The following is a 21,632-nucleotide window of genomic DNA, read 5'->3' as shown; positions in this document are numbered from 1 at the left end:
GAAAGGTGGAACTTCGACGAGCACCCGGAGTACCGGGGCGCGGAGAAAGGGGCGCGTCAGTGTGGGAAGGTGAGAAAAAACCTCCCCGCTGCAAATTGCCTGGCCGTTGGAAAGTGAAAATCAAACTTCTATTACCGTAAACTGGGGTCAATCGGGACACATGGGGCGAATTGGGACAGCATTTTTAACCATTTTGGAACACAATATGTATTTTGATTTTTCTGGTTGGTTTCGGTTAGAAAAGACTCAGGCCAACAAAATGTGTACATCCATTTTCAAATTTAAAAGCTTTAAGTGTTCTAAAAACTGCTGTCCCTATTCAGGCTGTAATCCCGATTCACCCCAGATTACTGTATGCTGCTTTAAGAATGGCAACACCGGATGTCCATCCCAGAAGTTCGATCTTGTCGGAGTTGCTGGTTAAACTTCCATCATAGAGCAGTTCTCTACGAAATCGATCTTTATTTTTTTGAATTTTAATTTTTGTATTTTTTAATCCGGCTGAAACGTTTTTTATGCCTTCGGTATGCCCAAAGAAGCCATTTTGCATCATTAGTTTGTCCATATAATTTTCCATACAAATTTGGCAGCTGTCCATACAAAAATGATATATGAAAATTCAAAAATCTGTATCTTTTGAAGGAATTTTTTGATCGATTTGGTGTCTTCGGAACAGTTGTAGGTATTGATAAGGACTACACTGAAAAAAAATGTTACACGGTAAAAAAATGGGTGATTTTTAATTTAACTTTTTGTCACTAAAACTTGATTTGCAAAAAAACATTTTTTTTTTAAATATGTTTTAGGGGACATAAAATGCCAACTTATCAGAAATTTCCAGGTTGTGCAAAAAATCTTTGTTGTGGACAGAAGAATTGTGCGAGGTGTCTCGTCCCTCGCACGCCGCTGGCTCACGAGTGCTGGCCAGACTATCACCCTGTGACGCAGAACAGCGCATAAATGTTATGCTTTCCATCTGTCACTGCTCTTGTGTCGTCATTCATTCTCATTTCGCCCTTCGTAATCAATACACGTATTTTAGTACCTAACTAGTTCTTTTATTGTGTTGTGTGCGCCTAATCCGGTTCCGATATCGGGACAAACCCTGACCACTCTCGTACCGCGCTCAAACACAAAAGTGGCGACGAGTCCGGTACTTTAGTGGAATCGTTCCACTCCAGTCAATCCACGCGGGGAGGAGCAAAACAAGATGGACTTTTGGCAGGACAATTCGCCATCGACCGGTTCTCCGCATGGTGGCCACGTGAACCTCCAGCTGCAGCAGCCAATGGACGGACCGTTTTCCGTCGGCTCGGGCCGTGTTCCGCAACAACCACCATCAAACAACGCTGTCGAGTTCCAGCACAAGATGCGCGGATTTGTGTCCGCCAGCTCGGGACATGTCGCAGCAGAACCGTCGCATATTCATCTGCCAGCCGCAGCTCTTCAGCACCCCGGCGCCGCCGCAAGTCCATCCCAGCTCTCCTCTGGCGAAATGATGATCCACTTCTCACAGCTGATGAAGCAGTTAATCAACCAGCAACTCCAGTTTCAGCACGCGCTTTCGGCCATGCAAAGCGCGATGGCGGCCGCGCCATCTTCTTCAATCATCCAGCCTGTGCCCGAGCCACAGCAACAAGTTGAGGTTATGCCATCCACCCGCTGCGACCAAGGGCCCTGTCACCTGTGCCTGTCCAGCGAACCTCACAGCAGCGTCCTCAGCAGCATCTCCACCTCGCAGCAGACCGTAAGCCAGGCTCCAGCATCGCCGACGCGAGCCCCAGCTTCCGAAGACGATCAACTAGCAGGTGAGACGATTAGTGACGTCACCAGCGACGATCACCATCGCCGAATCATCCTCCATGTCCCCAAGCAAGACGGAGCGGACAGTTTCGGCCAGCGGTTCCAGCCCAAGCATGCGAACCCCTTCAGCTGCCAGATCACCGAAGCTCCAGCGTTGACTACAGCGAAAAACAGCACTTCCGTCGACGGCATCGGCCAGCCTCGGGAGCAGCTCGTCATCCGTCCGGCGTCGTATGCATTGTACGGTGCCGCCAAAGAGGAGCTCAGTCGGCAAAATCAGGTGAACATCACCCTGGACGTCTACTCGAGTTGGCCGCCTTACGCTGAGCGCGGCCAAGCTGGTGCTTCCAAGATCAGCGGCGGACTCATGGACCTTGCCGTGTGCCATCACCAGTTCCCATCTTCAACGAGCAAGGTTGCAGCCAACGCGAATGGCTCCCTTATGCTGTTCACCATACGCCGTGGACCGGATCAAGGTAATATCGTAACGTCCATCGATCAACTACCACCGTGGCCGCCTCCGACGCCCGCGTTCTGCTCTCCCACGCAAACCTTCAACAAAATTCGAGGAGGGAGACAGGATGTGCAATCGTTTTCCAATGCAACGCGAACGCAAAAAGTTTGCCCAGAGAATTCGATGAGTGGAAACGTCTGCTCACTAACCATCCAACAACGAAAACGCGCTGAAGCAGGATGTTCTGCGGCATCGTCGGTTCCAAGCTGCAGCCGCATCGTTTCAAGCATTTTCAATAGCGGAACAAGCTTCAACACCCCGTGCGCGTCCCCTGCCTCGCAGTTTCAACACCTATCCACGTCAGCATCAACATCTTCTCCGGCTTCACGGTTCCTAGGGAGTTCGTCGAAGTCATCCGTCAATCCACAGCTGGTTCGCTCACCTTGGCGCTCATCCAGCGCATGATCGCTTGACAGGTTCGACTGCCGCCAGCTGATTTAAGAGGGGAGATGTTGTGGACAGAAGAATTGTGCGAGGTGTCTCGTCCCTCGCACGCCGCTGGCTCACGAGTGCTGGCCAGACTATCACCCTGTGACGCAGAACAGCGCATAAATGTTATGCTTTCCATCTGTCACTGCTCTTGTGTCGTCATTCATTCTCATTTCGCCCTTCGTAATCAATACACGTATTTTAGTACCTAACTAGTTCTTTTATTGTGTTGTGTGCGCCTAATCCGGTTCCGATATCGGGACAAACCCTGACCACTCTCGTACCGCGCTCAAACACAAAAATCTTTGACCGAGTTATGAATTTTCGAATCAACACTAATATTGGTCGCAAAAATTTTTCAACTTCATTTTTCGATGTAAAATCAAATTTGCAATCAAAAAGTACTTCAGTGAAATTTTCATAAAGTGCACCGTTTTCAAGATATAGCCATATTCAGGATTTTTTTTTAAATAGTCGCAGTTTTCCATTTTTTTTAAATTAGTGCACAGTGCATTTGCCCTTTTTCGAAATTTTTTTTTGAAAAGCTGAGAAAATTCTCTATATTTTGCTGTTTTGAACTTTGTTGATACGACCTATACTGCCGTTCTACGCATAATTGTCCCATGTCAGTTTTTGACGATTTTGACTTCATGCCATTTTTCAGTTGAGTCTGATGTGCACTTTAAGAAAAACACTAAAATCTGGAACTTTGTTCGGAAACTCATCAAAAACAACACCAAGTCTGTTTGTCCCATCGTTGAACTTCTACGCATAATTGTCCAACCAAGTATTTTCTTACACGGAATCATTAGTTTTACTAAGCATTATGCCTTGTTTACCTGTTGTATAGCAAGAGGATTACAAATAAGGGTGATAAACTGCTAACTGGGGCGATTAGGGACACATAGGGCGAATAGGAACCCACGGGACAATTATGCGTAGAAACACAGAAATCTGTCGAAAAATTTCAATCGCGTTTTTCTCAGTTGCACTTTTTTGAACATGGGACAATTATGCGTAGAACGGCAGTATAGTTGCTGAGATTTTGCCATGCAAAGGTTTAAAAAGCAGGAAAATTTATGTTTTCTAAGTGCATCTCCAGCGCGGGTAGCAAACATCGAAGCAAATCAAATTTGCACCCGACGTCACCCCCACCGCGGTACCTGTCGCGGTAGCAAATTTGTTCTCAGTTCTTCGGGATTTCACTTTGCTACCCGCTATTCTGCTGGTTTGCTACTGCGGCAAAAATGGAATGATGCACGGAAAACTGAATCATGCACAAATTTAAATTGTTTTTTTTTATAAAATATTAGGCTGGTACAAATATTTTTAAAAGTTTTTGTCACCCCCCCCCCCCCCCTTCAAAATTGGCCCGAAAAATCAGGGGGCAAAAGAAATATTTTGGAATAAACTTCAAAATTTCAATGAAAATTCAAGTGCAACCAGCTGAAATCAAATTAAAATACATTCTTTCGCGTTAAAAATCATTTTTAGCATGTTTGGGTTTATTAAAAAATCTTAAGATTTTTTGAAAATTTTCGATGCAAAATCTTTTTTTTTTCGATAAAATTTTTGTTTTTGTCAGATCTTAGATTTTTTGAAAACTAATGATTGCAAAACAACTGAACTAGTGTAAAATGCATTTTAAAACACTTTTTTCATTTAAATGTGAAGACTATGGCTTGTTATTTAAATTTTTATATTTTTTTATTGTTTTGCCCCCCCTTTTGACCTCGGCCAGGGCCGAGGGACAAAACTTTTTTAAATATTTGCATCGGCCAAAAAATTAAAAAAAAATTAAAATTAAAAAAAAATAAAACATTTTAAAAAATTTAAAAAATTACACAAATCATGCACAGATAAAAAATTAAATTGTTTTTTTATGTATTAAAAAAATTAAAAAAAATGACAAAATTAAAATAAAAAAAAAATAATGTTGAAAAATTTAAAGAACATCGAAAAAAATAAAAAAAGGAATAAAAAAATTGCAAAAAATTAAAAAAAAAACTAAAAAAATGAAAAAAAAATTATTGATCCTTGCACTGTAACTTGGATTCGGCCCGCATTTAAAAAAATAAAAAACTATTCAAATTCAAAAAAAAATATTAAAATTTTTAAAAATTAACAAATTTTAAGAAATTCAAAAAAAAACAAAATTTTCGAAATTTAAAAAAAAATAAAAATATAAAAAAATTGGATTAATAAAATAAAATTAAAAAGATTGAAAAAATTGAAAGAAAATAAAAAAAATCGATTTTTTTTATATTTTTTTGTTTTTGTATTTTTGAATTTTAAAATTTTTAAGTTTAAGACTTTTTGAATTTTTGAACTTTTAAATTTTGGAATTTTTGTATTTTTGACTTTTTGAATTTTTGAATTTTAAAATGTTCGTTTGTTTGAATTTTTAAATTTTTGAAGTTTTGAATTTTGGAATTTTTAAATTTTTGAATTTTTGAACGTCTAAATTTTTGAATTTTTGAACGTCTAAATTTTTGATTTTTTTTATTTTTTTAATTTTTAAATTTTTGAATGTTTAAATTTTTGAATTCTCAAATTTTTAAATTTTTGTATTTTTGAATTTTTGAATTTTTAAATTTTTGAATTTTTAAATTATTAAATTTTTAAATTTTTGAATTTTTGAATTTTTTGATTTTTGAATTTATGAGTTTTTGCATTCAAAACTTTGCCCCCGGCTTGCCGGTACTTGTCGGGTATCAGAAAATGAGTACCCGGAAGGTACCGACACATATTTTTCTTCTACAGATGAACTTGAGATCAAATTTGATACCTGCTTTGCTACGCGCGGTGGGAGACTCGAGAGCAAATTTGGTGGGAATCAAATCGGGTAGCAAATGGCTTAACTTTCGACATTTTCGAAAAATGAAATTCTTTGAAATTTTCAATAGAATTAAAAAGTTTAATAAACTTTTAGCATTTCTAGGCATGAATCAACATATAATTATTGATTTTGAAGGTAAACGAAAGATAAAAAACCATATTTGAGATAAAAAAAAAATTTGAAAATTTGCTACCCTAGCGGTGGGGATGGCGGAGATTTTTCAAGGTGGCAAATTTGATCTCGGTATTCATGAGCCGGGTGCAAATTTGATTTGCACCCCAGCGCTGGAGATGCCCTAAGTCTCACACAAACAACCCACCATTTTCTAACGTCGATATCTCAGCAACTAATGGTCCGATTTTCAATGTTAAAATATGAAACATGCGTGAAATTTTCCGATCTTTTCGAAAACAATGATTTTAAAATTTTCAAATCAAGACTAACATTTCAAAAGGGCCAAATATTCAATATTACGCCTTTTTGAAATGTTAGTCTTGATTTAAAAAAATTGAAAATATTTTTTTCGGAAATTGGCATTTTATGCCTTCTAAAACATATAAAAAATAAAAAAAATAATAAAAATAGTGTTTTTAGCAAATCAAGTTTTAGTGACAAAAAGTCACCATTTTTTTACCGTGTATCATTTTTTTTCGGTATAGTCCTTATCCATACCTACAACTTTCCCGAAGACACCAAATCGATCAAAAAATTCCTTCAAAAGATATAGATTTTTGAATTTTCATACATCATTTTTGTATGGACAGTTGCCAAATTTGTATGGAAAATTATATGGACAAACTAATGATGCAAAATGGCTTCTTTGGGCATACCGAAGACACCAAAAAAGTTTCAGCCGGATTTAAAAATACAAAAAAAAAATCGAATGACCGAAATCTCAGAGAATTGCTCCATAGACAAAGAATTGAGGCTTGAAAGTGTTTAAGTAAAATTGGTATTTTAAGCTTTTGCTTCTTTCAGGTCAATGCTGGAATTTTCAGTTGCGGAAAACATTATGCTACTCACTGTACTGAAATGTTTCTCAAACAGTAAATATTTTCAAAGTACGAGTAAAAAAACTGTATTTGATTCGCTATTCTAATTCAGCGTAGTATAAACATACTAGGTACCTTCTGTTTTCCGACAATTTCTTAATAATAACAGCAAAGAAAAATCATAGCAAAACGTAACATGTCGTTATAACTCTAAACTCCATAAAATAACTTGTTGCGAATAATCTCAGTCTCACAGTTACAAAACTACTTTTTGAGATTTTGCATGATCTTGCTGACGAACGTGTTCACGTCATCGTACTCATCGTCGTCCGCGATGTGGTAGTACAGCTTGCGCTGTTCCGCGTCCTGCAGCAGCGATGACCACATCTGGTTGTTGTCCTGAAAAAGAAAAAAAAATATGGACATTTCAACAATGCTTTGTGCTTGCTGGCTGGAATGGCTTGCGGTTACCTTAAGATCGGCAAAGTTCCCGCACAGTATGAGGCACTTTCTGGCTCGCGTCAGTGCCACGTTCAGCCGTTGCGGACTCCCGAGGAAGCCGGTTCCGACGGACCGGGCCAGCGAGATTATGACGACGTCGTACTCCTGCCCCTGGACGGAGTCGATCGAGAGCACCGAAACTTGGGTGATTTTCTTGGCTGCGAGGAATTTCTCGATCTCCCGCTTGTGGCGCGTGTACGGCGTGATTATGGCGATTGTGGTGTGCCGATGGCAGCACTGCATGATTTCCGTGAGAAGTTTTAAAACAAACTCGATCTCTTCGTGGTTGTAAATTTGGTGTGCGCTTTGGGTCATGTTCTGAGAGTATTCGAGGCCGAATACCGTGTACGGTTTAAATGGGAATCCGTCGCATTTGGTTGCGTCGGGATTGCTCTTGAGTTTGCCCTCGTAAAAGTACTCGTTGGGCCACTTGACAATCTCCGGATGCATCCGGTACTGGGTGGTGAGCATTTTCACCCCTTCAAGGTTCGTTCCAACGAACGACTGTTGGATTCTGGCAAAGAGTGAGTTCTTCAAGCCAGCCTCCGCGCACTCTCGGCTGAACACAAACGGTGGCAGTTGCTTGACGTCTCCGACCAGGATCAACTTTTTAATTCCGTACTGCAGGGGTGTAAAGGAAGATATCTCTGTGCACTGCGTCGCTTCATCGATGATGCACACGTCAAACTTGAGCGATTGATAGTAATCGAAGAGCCCGCCACAGCTGCCGAGCGTCGTACAGATAATGTCCGCTTTCGATATAAGTTGCTTTTTGGCGCGTGACTCCATTCCCCAGCGTTCCTTATCCTGCAGATCCATGTTGTCCACGTTATCCGGCAGTACCCGTTTGATTAGCTCCAGCCGGTCACGCAACTTCGTGATCTCGTCTAACATTATACTGTTCTGGGCCAGCTTTCCATTCTGAGTCGTCCGATTCTCGAGGGTCCGCAGCTTGCGCTCCAAAGTCTCTCTCTACGTTCGTAAAATAAGAAAAAAAAATTACAAATCCCTTCGTAAAACACAAAAAAACACACACAAACCTCTAGATAAAACGTCTCAAAGCTGGGATCCTCGTCCCTCAACTTGCGACACTTGATGAGCTCGTTGACGTGCCTCCGTGCCAGCGCATCCAAAAACACCATCTTGCACTCCGCGTTCACCTTGTTGGCCGTCCCCGTGCGCAGCATGTTGCCCTGTTCGTCCTTACCTGAAATAAAATGGAACTAAAACCAAGAACCAACGATCCGCCGCCCCGGTCCCAAACTCACTGAGCAACCGGAACAGCTTGATCAGCTTCAGCACGATCACGTCGATGGCGGTGTTGGACTGGGCACAAATAAGTATCTTCATCCGGCGGGACGCGTTCGGGACGCCTCGGTGCAGCTGCAGCACCAGGTTGCTAATCAGGCGAGACTTGCCCGTTCCGGGTGGTCCCTGGATCAGCATGATGTGCGGCCGGTTCGCGTCCAGGCAGTGGCCGAACACGCTCAGCAGGATGTCGCCCTGTTCGCGGTTGAGTCCCTCCTTTCGGATATTGGTCGTTAGTTCTTGGTACGCGCGAGGATACTGTTGCTCCCAGTTGGTGCCACAACTTACCTTTCCCTTGTATTTGGCCCGGTCCTCCGGCGTGCGGCTGTTGTAGAAGTTGCTCCGCGGCGACAGGATGTTGTCCAGCAGGGGCGAGTGCTCCAGGTTCAGCAGCACCTGGAACTGTCGCATGTGCAGGTTGATCTGCGTTAGCGATAGTATCTGGTAGTTCTCCACGGTGCCCTCGCGTATTCGCTGAGACATTGGAGTTCGCGCGGTTTCCAGCGAGCAGTGGAAGAACTTGAGTCCGTTCTCGGCGGCATACTGCACCTGCTGACGGCGTGTGGTCACTACCGCCGCTACTCGAAACTGTTTGCCGGTGGTTTTCTCCGTCATGTAAATTAGCACGTAGTCCTTGTTGTTGATCGACTGATGGTTGTTGCTTTCCACTGTGGAAGAAGGACGTATTGTACTTGTTTTAGTCATTTATTGAGTGCTTCCTATCGACCGGATCACAAATTATAGGTTAGGTTTTCGGCTTTTCGGTCTTGGCGGGAAAATTCGAAACAACGCTTATTTTCTCGTATCCAACGTTTCAACCCTCTATGGGGTCTTCTTCAGGGAATTAAGAAGGATTGTTTCTCGTCTAAAACTACACTGGACGAGAAACAATCCTTCTTAATTCCCTGAAGAAGACCCCATAGAGGGTTGAAACGTTGGATACGAGAAAATAAGCGTTGTTTCGAATTTTCCCGCCAAGACCGAAAAGCCGAAAACCTAACCTATAATTAGTCATTTATACTAAAGTTGGATTATCTAGGTATATCTTATAAACTGTCCATATTGAGTCTTTAAAAGAAATGCACGGTTGCTAACAACTGAGTAAAGTTTTACATCAAAGGCCACTCACTCGATGTAACATTTTCCCCCCTTAAGTGATCCAGTAGGGTTTCAACCTAGACAAGCTTGAATGCTGCTCGATCACCGTGATGCCTGCCTTGGAGATTTCCAGTTTCAGACTGTTGTCGGACGTTTGAGGGCCAAAGATCCGCTTAATGCTGTGGATCGTTTCAGCGAAAATGAAGTCGCGCGGAAGTCTTACCGTGTTCCGGGTCGTACGTGAACTCACCAGTGTGCGTTGCCAGGTCCTTTTAGGTCCTTTTAGGCGCTACGACCAGGTTGGGACCGAGGATCGGTTTAAAATTTAATATATAATAAAAGTAAAATAAATCTCCTTACAATCCATACTTGGAGATCATGTAACTGACGAGGGTTACTTGGCCCAAGCGGGTCTTGCAGGCCTTGAACCTGCCGATGTATTCGGAGAAAATGCCCCACAGCTCATCCGAACTGTAGAGCACCTCCCCGGCTTCCTTCTCCGTGGCTCCACCATCTCGGGAGCCACCTTGGCTGCTTCCTGCGGGTCGAGGGCGATCCTTCGATTTTCCAACCGGAACTGCGCTCGGCAGCGGAGGAAACTCCGCCGGCGTGAACGCCGGAACTGCTGGACTCTGCTTCTCCGCCTTCTTTGCCGGCGGTTTCAATTTCGACGCCTGCTGGCGCCTCCGGATGAAGTCCGCACGCTTGGGGCAGCTGCGGTTCGTGGCTTCGTGGGCTCCAGAGCAGTTGGCACACCGCTTCGGCTCGGCTTCTTGGACTTTGCACTCGTCCGTCTTGTGTGGACCCCCACAGTTGTTGCACCTCCCCTTGAGGTGGCAGTTTCTGGTCCCATGGCCCAGCTGCAAGCAGTTCCTGCACTGGATCACGTTCGGCCGCTTGTTCCGGTAGGCCTCCCATCGGATGATAGTGCTTGCCACAACATTCATTGCAGAGCGCTTCTTCAGATTGGTGTATCCCTTGGGGAAGACCACAATGTATGGAGTTTCGTCCACGGTGGACTTTTCCTTCCGCTTGATGACATGCACCTCCAGCGCGTCCAGCTTGAGATCCCTCTTCAGCAAAGTACTTGACCTCGTCCGGTTGCAGTTAACGCCAGAACTTGCGCCGCGTCGGCTTGAGCACAAACTGGTTAGGCAATTTTCTCAAGAACTTTGATCAGCAGGAGAAGGGCTTACTTTAGGTCTTCATGTTACCTTCAAAAATCATCGTTCCTGTCTTACTTTACTTTTACTGCTCGGACAACCTGCGGGCCATCAGCTGTCTCCAGATGCGTTGCCATCTAACTCGGTTCTGGGCTGCTTCTCCCCAATTCCGACTCGGAACCCCCACACTTTCCAGATCTTCCTCCACTTGGTTCAACCACCTTGCTGGTTGCGCCCACCTCGGCCGCGTTCCACCCGGCTCTGAATTAAACACCAACTTCACCGGATTGATTGTCTGGTTTGGTTGGCGCGCATCCAGCGCGTCCGGCATTCTTGCGACGTGTCCGGCCCACCGAATTTGGTCAGCCTTGGCAACCATCCGAATACTGTTGCGCCAGCTCGTGGTTTATCCTTCTCCGCCATACATTGTTTTCACGTACGCCGCCAAAGGTCGTCCTAAGCATTCGCCGTTCGAATACTTCGAAAAAGCGCTTGCAGGTCCTCCTCGAGCATTGTCCAAATCCGTAAAGAACGACCGGTCTTATCAACGTTTTGTACACGGTACACTTTGTGCGTCGAGTTAGATTACCAGACGTTAGGGTCTTGTCCGGATTTCTCTGCTACAGTTGTTGTCAGACGTAACCAACGATCTGAGGTACACCAACTTCTTCACAACCTCGAACACTTCTCCGTTGATCATCACGTTCTCATGCAAGCCAAAAGCCACCTACCAGCAGATTACTTTGACTTCGTCACATGATCCGAATAATTGAGTCAACCAAACCAGAAAACTAATCCTGCCAAGTCGGAAGAAACAAATACTTGTGAACCGCAAGTAAAAATCCATACTCACCGCTACAGTTCAGCACGAACGTCTGGCCCTGCGCCCGCACCTGGTTCATCTTCATCTGGAGCGGCTTCTGGGCGATCTTCTTCTGCTCGCCGTACTGGCCCATGATGTCGTGGAACAGTTCCAGCTTCAGGATCGGCATCACGATGCGCTTGTAGTCCTCGAAGCTCGCATACTGCTCGACCATGGGCAGCAGCAGCCCGCCGGTGACGTTGGCCTGCTCCGGATGATCGAACCAGTGCGCATCCCAGCCGGTTATCTCGCGGATGATGTCGTTCTGGTTGTTGGTAACGAGCGACATGTCGCAGAACAGGTCCTGCTCCTTGCAGTATCGGGTTTGCACGACGAAGGAGTTGCCCTCGTCGATTTGGAACTCGCGCGTTTCGACCAGGGCTTGGTCCTTCCAGGTGACGCGTTTTTTGCGCGCCTTCCTGTGGAGACCGACCGGAGATTGGAGGATTGATTTGAGCCCAAAAGTTGGCGTTGAAGATGGCCACGGTGGCAGCGGGCCGGCTGGCATTGGTAACTCGTCAATTTCGACTGGAGTAGTGGGTTTCTTTGGTGCTGGTGCTGGTATGGCCGGGGTGTCCGGAATGCTCTTAAGGATGGTGCTAATACTTGTTTCGGTTGGTCTTTGCGACACGGAAGGTCGTCGCTTTGGAATCTTGAATACTGGTGCGTTTTGCGCCACTCGACTTACTTTGGCCACGTTGTCGAAGGTGAGTTTTGGAGCTCTCGTCACCGGGGTGTCCGCAACTTCCTGGGCCACCGGCAGAACCATGTCCAGAGCGGTAGATTGCGTACAAACGATGTTATCGTCGTCGAATTGTGGCACGGATTCACGCGAACTGCCGGCCAACTTCGGTGGGACGCTGATGTTTGCCGTGAGGAAAGCACCACGATTGGACGGGGTGAATTTGACCTTTGGTTTGGTTGCTGTTTTTGTACTTCCGGAGGAATCGCTGGATTGTGCGTTCTTGAGCTGAAGTTCTTTGAGTTTCTGCTTTCTAGCTTCTTTCACGTCACCGTCACCCCGTTGGACCGATGCAGCGGAAGAGTGCTTCGAGTGTTTGTCCGGTTTGTGGTGCTTTTTGCTGCAAGACGACGACGACGACGATCGGATATGTTCGTGGGGCTTTGCTGAGCTTTGGTTTTTCCGATACTTTTGGATGTGGTGAGGCTCGACCATTGGCACTTTTTTGCTGATCCACGCGTTGGACGCGCTGCTGGAGTTTTTCTCGTGCGATGCCGGTGACGTGACCTTGTCCGTAGTAAGTTTGGCCGGCGGAGGCGAAGGTTCAGGCTGTGTTTCGGATGACTTTCTTCGCTTCGACTCCGGAGGTTCGGCGCGAATGCTCTTCGCGGTCACCTCTGTGTCGATCAGCTGGTGCAACTCTTCACACAACACTGCGAACATTTCGTTCGGGTCCTCAATTGGCTCAATTCCTGCGAGATTCATCTCACTGAAGGTTCGCTTTGTGGCCGACGCTTCTGGTTCTGGTGCGGGTTCCACCTTTGGTGTGACCTTATTCCTAACCGGTGAAATGCGCTGGGACAACTTTCGGCACCACTGCCGAGCCAACGATGTTTCCTCTTCGTCCTCGTCCTCCGAGTCACTCAAACTGTAAACCGTTGGCTTGTCCGATGCGAGCACGACCGGTCCAGGCCCAGCCGAAGTCGCAACCTTTTCCGCTGACAACTCCTCTTCCTGAGGATCCGGTTCGGGTTCCATTTCGACTTCTTGCGCCTCCTGCTTGATCCTCCGGTAGAAACTCTGGGTCATCCGCTGCTCGCTAAAGTCCTCCTCGTCGGCTTCGTCCTCACTGTCGCTAATGGCAATCACGCCCACTTGTTCGTCCGTGACCATGTTGTACGAGTTTTGAAACAGTTCCACCATCTTGTCCTGCTGTACAAGATCGATTGTTTCTGGCGATTCCGTTCTGACTTGTTGCGGAGGTGGCTCAGGCTGGTCGGCTTCGTCGTCGGATATGACCGTGTAGCTGACAGGAGGAGTCGCCGGCTTCCGGAACACCCCAATTCCACTATCTTCACTGGAAGTGCTCTTTCTGTTGCCGTCGTTGGAACCTGCCACACCACCTTCAACCTTAACAATTACCGGCAATACAGTCGTCTTTACTCGATCTTCGTCATCCTCATCTGACGACAAATCGATCTTCTGCAGAATTCTAAACTTCCGCTCATCCCGCTGTGGAACCTCCTTCTCCGCCGCCTTCGCGACTACTCCCGCGACGATCTCCGGCTTTTTCTCCTCCATCTCTTCGTCATCACTGACGAGCGTCTCAACTTCTTCCACAACGGGCCGGTTCCGATCGCGACACAGCTGAAACAGCAGCACCTGACTATTTATCTCGTAGTAGCGTTGGTCCTTGTTGCATGGCGTTCCGATACCAATCAGGTCACCTTCCGCCAGCTCAACCGACCCAGGATTATGCTTGCTGAACATCCGTTCGTTCACGTACGTTCCCGTTGAGGACGATTCATCCGTGAGGGTGGCCACTCCGTTCCGGCAGCTGATGCTGCAGTGGATCTTGCTAATGTGTTGGAACGATTTCTAAAAAAACAACAAACAGAATAAAACCAACGGTCAGCGTGTCAGCGTGCCCCGGGAAACCAACCTTGTCCAGCTTGATGACGGACCGCAGCGACCGGCTGATGTCCGTGTTGGAACCGATGTTGACAATTTTGAACTCATTCTGGTGCAGGCGCTTCAGAAACCAGCGTGTCGTTTTGCTGAAAGTGCAAAAAAAAATCATGAATCGACACGAATTTCATCAAAGTTTTTCCACTTCAGAAACGGGAGAAAACAAATTGACCCACCATTCCTCCATGGGCACTGGGTTACGGTGAATCCGACGGTCGGACACGGGGACAGTTTCTTAAGAAACTGCAAAATACAGCGGAAATGTGCGGAATGTATCGCTGAAATCAGCAAAATTACGGGCATTCGCGCACGATTTCTTGCAACTGTGTTGTTTGACGCGGTTTTGTTTATTATTTTGTGGAGGGATTTTAATTTTATGCAGTGCTGCCAGTGCTGCAAAAAAAAAGAGTACTAATAGAGTTATCTACGTGCGCATGTATTGCGTGTACGTACACGAAAAAGATTGAGGTTAAATTTTGTACCCGCAAGCAAAACAAATGGGGTGCTGGTGTGCGTGAGCTCGGGCTTAGATAACTCTATTTAGTACAGACTGCACCCTTTCTCGGTTTCCTCGGCAGCGATCCTCAAAATTTGATAGGGTCCTAAAATGATGGAACGAGACAACTCACCTGCCGATCGTTGTCGGAATACTCGCAAGCGAGCTGTTTTTCTTTTTAACGGTGCACATCAATCAGAGCTTTTGCACCCAGAATTTTAATACAGACATTTTAGTATCTTCAAAAGTACGGGAACTATCGAAATATTCAAAAATTCATCCCCTAAAGTACTATCCACAAAGTAATTTACAACAAAGTTTGATTTATTTTACATTCCCGTTATTGCAGGATTGGGTCCGTAAGTTTGACTATTATGGAATAATAAGACAAAAACTTCCTTCGTTGCTGTGCAACCTTATGGCTAGTACGCAGATCGGAAGGAAAGGGATCAAGAAACAGCTACGAACAGCAGAACAAAGGAGATGGAGCGATTTCTTGGGGCTTTTCTTCACCCTCTCTGGCTTGCTTTAGCTGCCGCTGCTGCCCATTTGATTTTTTTCTTGACCGGTTCCTTCCGAAGTGCGTATACCGCTTTAAGGCTAGTCTGCAGATCGGAAGGAAAGGGGTCAAGAAACAGCTTTACGAACGGTAGGACAAAAGAGAGGGAACGTTTTCTTGGGGCTTTTCTTCACCCTCTCTTGACCGGTTCCTTCCGAAGTGCGTATACCGCTGAAGTGCATACCTTACATTATGTAAGGTATGCACTTCGGAAGAAACCGGTCAAGAAAAATTTCAAATGGGCAGCAGCGGTAGCGAAAGCAAGCCAGGGAGGGTGAAGAAAAGCCCCAAGAAAACGTTCCCTCCAGGAGTTGGACACTCAGCACGATGTGCGTGCACGGCGTTTTACAACCTGCGCACACTAGAGACCCTAAATAGGGAGACTGGTCTAAGCTTCCTAAATCGATCTGGCAACGTATGTTTTGAGCTTGGCAACACTGATAAGTTTTGCTGGGCGTAAAGGCAAATGCTCGTTTGGATACGTCAAACTCGCGTCTGTTTGGGTACGTCAAATTCACTTCGTCCAGTCTCCCTATTTAGGATCTCTAGCGCACACTTCACGCACTCCCGCGCACCATCGCGCACCATTTAGACGTTTCGAATCAGAGAAAAAATCGAGAAAACATGGCAACACTTCTAGAAATCAAGCAAAACAATGTAAATAGGCCCAAGCCGAAGTGTAAACAAAGAGTCTGTCCTGCTCGTTCCTAACGTAAACATCCACTGACGTAAGCAGGACAGACTATTTGTTTACACTTTGGCTTTGGCCTATTTACATTAGGTCTATTCCCGTACTTGCAGAATTGCAGAATTTCTGCAGCTTCTGCAGAATTCTGCAGCCAGCATAAGTCACTTTTTTGTAGCACGTTCCCGTACTTTTCAGCTCGCTCTCTTCATCTCTCTCTTTTGCAGAAGTTCTGCAAGGAGAGACGCGGCAAAATTTTTGCCTGGGTAGCGTGTTCCAGTACTTTTTTTGCAACATTATACACAGTTGAGAAGATTTACTCAAACTGGGTATTATTTTTTTAATTATGTATTTCAAAGTATTTAAAAAAATGGTTGACAAAAAAAGTAATTGAAAGAAGTTTACCTCTAGAACTGGGACATTATTGTTTTATGCAGCACATCATTTTATTTAAAAAATGAAGGATGTAGTATTTATTAGGTAACTAGAAATTAATTATGCTTAGGTAGAAATCATATATTAGAAACAACTTAAAATTTTACATTAGGTAAACAATTTTACAAATGAGTGTGACAGGTACGTTTAATAAATATGATAAAAAAGACAAACAAAGGTTTTCTATAGAAGGGACCATAAATACATGTTTAATAGCAGAATGTTTGAAAGATTATTCAGGATAACATAATAAATTATGACTGGATGTCACATGAAAGAACAACGGTGACGCAGTAAAATTGACAAATAAAAATGATCACAAAATCAAAAATTTTGATACACATAAATTAAGCAATCTGGAAATTAAGAAATCCATAATTAAAAATATAAAAAAAACTAATATTTCCACATCAAGAAACTTAAAACAAAACAATAAATTCGGGAGTTTTTTTTTTTTTTTAAAGGTCCAATAAACCAAATTTTCAGTTTTTGCTTTTTGGATGTTTTTGAAACCGCCTTGAGTCAGGGGTGTTAGAAAACACCCAAAAAGCAAAAATTCAAAATTTGTGTTATTGGACCTTTAAAAAAGCTCCAGAATTGAGCTTTGAGCTTAAAAAATCTAATAAATAAAAACTAAATATTTCAAAATGATTAAAGTTCAAAAAAAATCTTAATTTAAAAAAATCAAAATAAAAAAAAGGTTGAAAAAAATTCGAGATAAAATAATATTTTTTTAATATTTCTGAGTTCAGGAAACAACAAATTTAAAAGCTACAATTAAAAATAATATGACAGAAACTTAAAAAAATTATAATTTCAAATAAAAGTAAAATAAAAAATCTGTAAATCCAAATTTTTAAAACTCAAATATAAATAAAATGGGAACAGTCAAAATTTCCAATCTCTAAATCCTCTAAATTTGAGTTTATAACCTAAAAGATGACTTCAAAAAATGTGTACTTATTATGCTTCAAGATGGCGTAGAAATTAAAAGTTCAAGAGTTTAAGAATTTAAGAATTTATGAATTTAAGAATTTAAGAATTTAAGAATTTAAGAATTTAAGAATTTAAGAATTTAAGAATTTAAGAATTTAAGAATTTAAGAATTTAAGAATTTAAGAATTTAAGAATTTAAGAATTTAAGAATTTAAGAATTTAAGAATTTAAGAATTTAAGAATTTAAGAATTTAAGAATTTATGAATTTAAGAATTTAAATTTAAGAATTTAAGAATTTAAGAATTTAAGAATTTAAGAATTTAAGAATTTAAGAATTTAAGAATTTAAGAATTTAAGAATTTAAGAATTTAAGAATTTAAGAATTTAAGAATTTAAGAATTTAAGAATTTAAGAATTTAGAATTTAAGAATTTAAGAATTTAAGAATTTAAGAATTTAAGAATTTAAGAATTTAAGAATTTAAGAATTTAAGAATTTAAGAATTTAAGAATTTAAGAATTTAAGAATTTAAGAATTTAAGAATTTAAGAATTTAAGAATTTAAGAATTTAAGAATTTAAGAATTTAAGAATTTAAGAATTTAAGAATTTAAGAATTTAAGAATTTAAGAATTTAAGAATTTAAGAATTTAAGAATTTAAGAATTTAAGAATTTAAGAATTTAAGAATTTAAGAATTTAAGAATTTAAGAATTTAAGAATTTAAGAATTTAAGAATTTAAGAATTTAAGAATTTAAGAATTTGAGAATTTGAGAATTTAAGAATTTTAATTTCGACAAAATAACATTTTTTGGTTCATATAAGAATACAAATTGGTAGCACCGTTAAAGGTAGGTATAACTAATTATTTGCCAATTAAATTTACCTGTTATTTAACACACATATTTAGTATATTCCGAGGTATATTCGAAAACAATTGAAGATCAAAAATCATTCCTAAACAAATATCTATTTGAAATTATGAAACTCAAAAGAAATGTGTCTTTTAAAAGTTTTTAAAAACAATTTATTTTTATAGTAAAATTTTTGTTGGGGTACTAGCCGTGCTGTAATACTATGGCTTAAGTTTTCTTTTTTATCCGGTAAAAATATTAACACTGGAAAAAATCGCTACATCATTTAAATAAATGAACTAAGCCTAAAATCGTTAACATAAAAAAAATCGGTCTCAATAAAACCAAACATAAAAAAACTACCCCAAAATCATTTATTATTACAACTTATAATAAAATGCTTAATTTTATGTAAGCGTGTAGTCAACATCCATCACACCAAATTGCAGTAACTTTTCAACAAGAAAGAGAAGAGAGAGCTTGCAGAAAAGTACGGGAACGGTTTTGCTGCAACTTCTACCTCTCTCACTGCAGAAGTTCTGCCTGAGAGAAAAGTTACTTTTGTTGTAGAAAAGTACGGGAACGCTCTGCTGCCGTTTTTGTGCAGAATTGCAGAATTCTGCAGTACGGGAATAGACCTATTGTTTTGCTTGAAATGTCATGTTCATCTTTGTTTACAAACAAACGATGAAAATATCCAGCTTTTTAAGCGAAAATGGCGTTCGAATGGTGAACGCCCGAAATGTCAAAATCGCGCAGTGGTACCAACATTGCGAAAAAGGTGTCCCATGGCATGACAGCCACATTTTTTGTCTAATGTTGGTGCTACTGCGCGATTTTGACATATCGGACGTTCAACATTTGAACGCCATCTTCGCTTAAAAACCTGGATACGTTGAATTTCTGAAGATTTTTTTATTTGTCTTCATAATTTAAGTTAAATCGAAATCATTATTATAATTTTAATAAAGTCTGGTCAAAATACGCAAAATCTGGTTAATTCCTTTTTTGAGACGTTGGTTCCGGCTACTCTACTCAATGATTCTGAGTCTCAAAAAGCTGCAAAAGTAACAGCCCGGTTCCTCTATTAAACCATCCCCGAATGTCGTTCATCCATGGTGCCCCAGAAGAGGACGAAATCTACTTTGAAGTCGTGCTGTAAATGGCCGCCGGAGGGCTGCGGAACCAGCTGATTTGTGGTGATCGGAGCGACCCTTTTTACTGCCGCTATCTTATGGAAGTGCTCGGAAATTTGCATCCGACGGTGACAAATTAGTAAGGTCGACGGAGGCCGGAGGAGGTCGAGGCGAAATAACGCATCCCACTGTCGCATACGATGAAGATTCTCGGGAATGGAGAACTCTATCTTGCCGAAGCAGGAATCGGTCGAGAGTGTGAACAACTATCTGAAACGGTACCGGAGAGAGGCCATTGGAGGAGGTTGCGTGGGTGCGTTGATTGCGTAATGGTTGAAAAAGCGGGCCCAGAACCGGTTAAACGTGATCGTGGTAAAGAAGGATGCGACCTACCAGGGAGTTTCCCTTGTAGTTTCCACTTGTCTTGCGGTGGGTAGTTTGAGGTAGCAGTTTTCGATTGTGGAAAACATCCAGATGAGTTTGTACGGGGCGGAATTCATGTGGAATATTGAGGAACATCTAGGAAAGGACTTTGAGGTTAACTTCACCCATATAGATGTCCGATGTTGGCTTCGGAGCAAGGATCGGAACAGTTACAGGACATCTTCCTATTTGATGAAATAAATACTTAACTGGTTTTGCTACCTTTTGTTCTCAAAATCTTTATTTGTTTAAACATATTCTTGATATCCCGGTTATCAGGGCCGTTGTCCGTCGTGCTGCTGTCAGAGAAGCCCATTCCAGACGATGCTGCCCTTCTCTTCAACCAACGCAAGCTCCACCTTGAACGATTCGCCGCCCTCGTCATCAGCACCCTTTTCGACAGTCTTTTTGCTGCTGTCCTCGGCAGGTTTGGCCATTTTGGTTAAACTGAAACCCGTTTTAGGTGTTGAACTTGCCCGGATGAGGAACACTTAACCCAAAATTAAATGGTTTTGCCCGAGGTTTTCCGCAGCTGCACCAGTGGTTGTCGTCCTCGTCACTCCCGAGCATACATCATCTGGTGGCCGTCTCGTTCAATTCAGCGGCGGCGATTGCTTCCTTGCTGCCACTGTCCTTCTTAGCCTCATACTCCTCGTCACTGATGTCCTTACCGGTGGAACGAGCGGCCACCGTGACATCGGTTCCAATCTCCTTCGACGGACTTCCAAACCCGGGAAAGAACTTGCTCGGATCTGTGCTGACGTTTGCTCATAGCGCGGATGTCGTGGCCCTGCTCCTCCTTCAGCTGTATCAACCGCCGGTATCAAGGTCACTCCGGAAAATCCCTTGACCGCTCACAAACTGACTATAAATCACCGGAATCTGCGCTGCCTCGAACTTCACGCCTTCAGAACGTTTTCATAACGCGTTTATTGGTAAACAACTTTGAATTTGACATTTCAAAGCGAAGTGATGCCAGTTGTGCGAAAAAGTGCTATGACAGTTCCCCAAGCGTGATTTGTGTGCGCGCACATCGCCAGCACCCACGAACACCGCGGTGCACCAATTTCACTCTTGAACACAAACGGTTTTCCAAAAACGGTGCGGAGCAAGGTTCGGAGAGTCTAACCCCTTGGTTCCCTCTCTTTTGTCCTGCCGTTCGTAAAGCTGTTTCTTGACCCCCTTTCTTTCGAAGAGCATACCGGCCCTTAAGCGGTATACGCACTTCGGAAGGAACCGGTCAAGGAAAAAATCAGATGGGCAGCAGCGGCAGCGCAAGCAAGTCAGAGAGGGTGAAGAAAAGCTTCAAGAAACCACTCCCTCTCCTTTGTTCTGCTGTTAGTAAAGCAGTTTCTTGACCCCTTTCCTTCCGATCTGCATACTATCCCTTAAACATGAACATTTTTGCTGCTGAACATTTGGAAAATGTATTTAATTTAACTTTAGACGTAGTACACTAATAAAATTGAACTGAAAATTCATTAAAAATTACGAGTGCTACACATGAATGTTCAAATCAAAAAAATCAAATTATTCGCTCTACAGCATTGCCTTGGCGTTCTCGATTACGAGATTCCTACTCGAAACTAGGTGTCCGAAGGCTTGATTGTTGAGGCAATGGCAAACCTCTTTTTACACCTAAGCTTCCATCCACCCCAGGATTCGAACTGACGACCTTTGGATTGTTAGTCCAACTGCCTACCAGCGACTCCACCCAGGCAGGACACAGGGAGATGACTCCTACACCTGGACTGAGAAAACGACCTAACCTTTTGAGGTTAATCCGGGGCCAACATTTATTTCCCGTCCGACGGAAGGCGTGGTCCTAGGGTCAGAACATGTTTGCACACGTTCAGGCCCGACTACCGCAAAAAATTGTAATTGTTACTCGGGACCTTAGCAACCAAAATCAGCTGTCGAGCTTAAGTATAGCCCCTAAACTACTTTAAAT

The 21,632-nt window shown here is 42.9% G+C and overlaps 1 protein-coding gene across 3 annotated transcripts; it reads right to left on the bottom strand.

Moving 5' to 3' along the window:
• Nucleotides 1-6,647: 6,647 nt before the first annotated feature.
• On the bottom strand, nt 6,648-14,509 carry LOC6041992 (helicase SEN1). Of its 3 annotated transcripts, none has more exons than XM_038262444.1 (8): nt 14,336-14,509; nt 14,134-14,248; nt 11,501-14,069; nt 8,675-9,054; nt 8,347-8,602; nt 8,119-8,285; nt 7,049-8,050; nt 6,648-6,976 (listed from the first exon to the last, which is right to left on the bottom strand). In XM_038262444.1, exons 1-8 carry the CDS (start codon nt 14,344-14,346, stop codon nt 6,842-6,844), a joined length of 4,635 nt encoding a protein of 1,544 aa, XP_038118372.1. In that variant the 5' UTR covers nt 14,347-14,509; the 3' UTR covers nt 6,648-6,841. The 3 variants fall into 3 exon arrangements, with proteins under 3 accessions (XP_038118372.1, XP_038118370.1, XP_038118369.1); XM_038262442.1 differs by having other exon boundaries at nt 8,347-9,054; nt 11,501-13,407; nt 13,459-14,069; XM_038262441.1 differs by having other exon boundaries at nt 8,347-9,054.
• Nucleotides 14,510-21,632: the final 7,123 nt, after the last annotated feature.

The sequence above is a fragment of the Culex quinquefasciatus genome, chromosome 3 (assembly GCF_015732765.1).
Source record: "Culex quinquefasciatus strain JHB chromosome 3, VPISU_Cqui_1.0_pri_paternal, whole genome shotgun sequence".
Classification (NCBI taxonomy): Eukaryota; Metazoa; Arthropoda; class Insecta; order Diptera; family Culicidae; genus Culex; species Culex quinquefasciatus.
This window is presented reverse-complemented; position numbering and strand designations above follow the sequence as displayed.

What these genes read in the sequence shown, in the direction of transcription:
- LOC6041992 (XM_038262441.1), bottom strand. An exon ending in CCGTCATCAAGCTGGACAAG is followed by an intron (nt 14,070 to 14,133) that starts GTTGGTTTCCCG and finishes TTGTTTTTTTAG; the next exon opens with AAATCGTTCCAACACATTAG. An exon ending in GGAACTTTGCCGATCTTAAG is followed by an intron (nt 6,977 to 7,048) that starts GTAACCGCAAGC and finishes TTTCTTTTTCAG; the next exon opens with GACAACAACCAGATGTGGTC.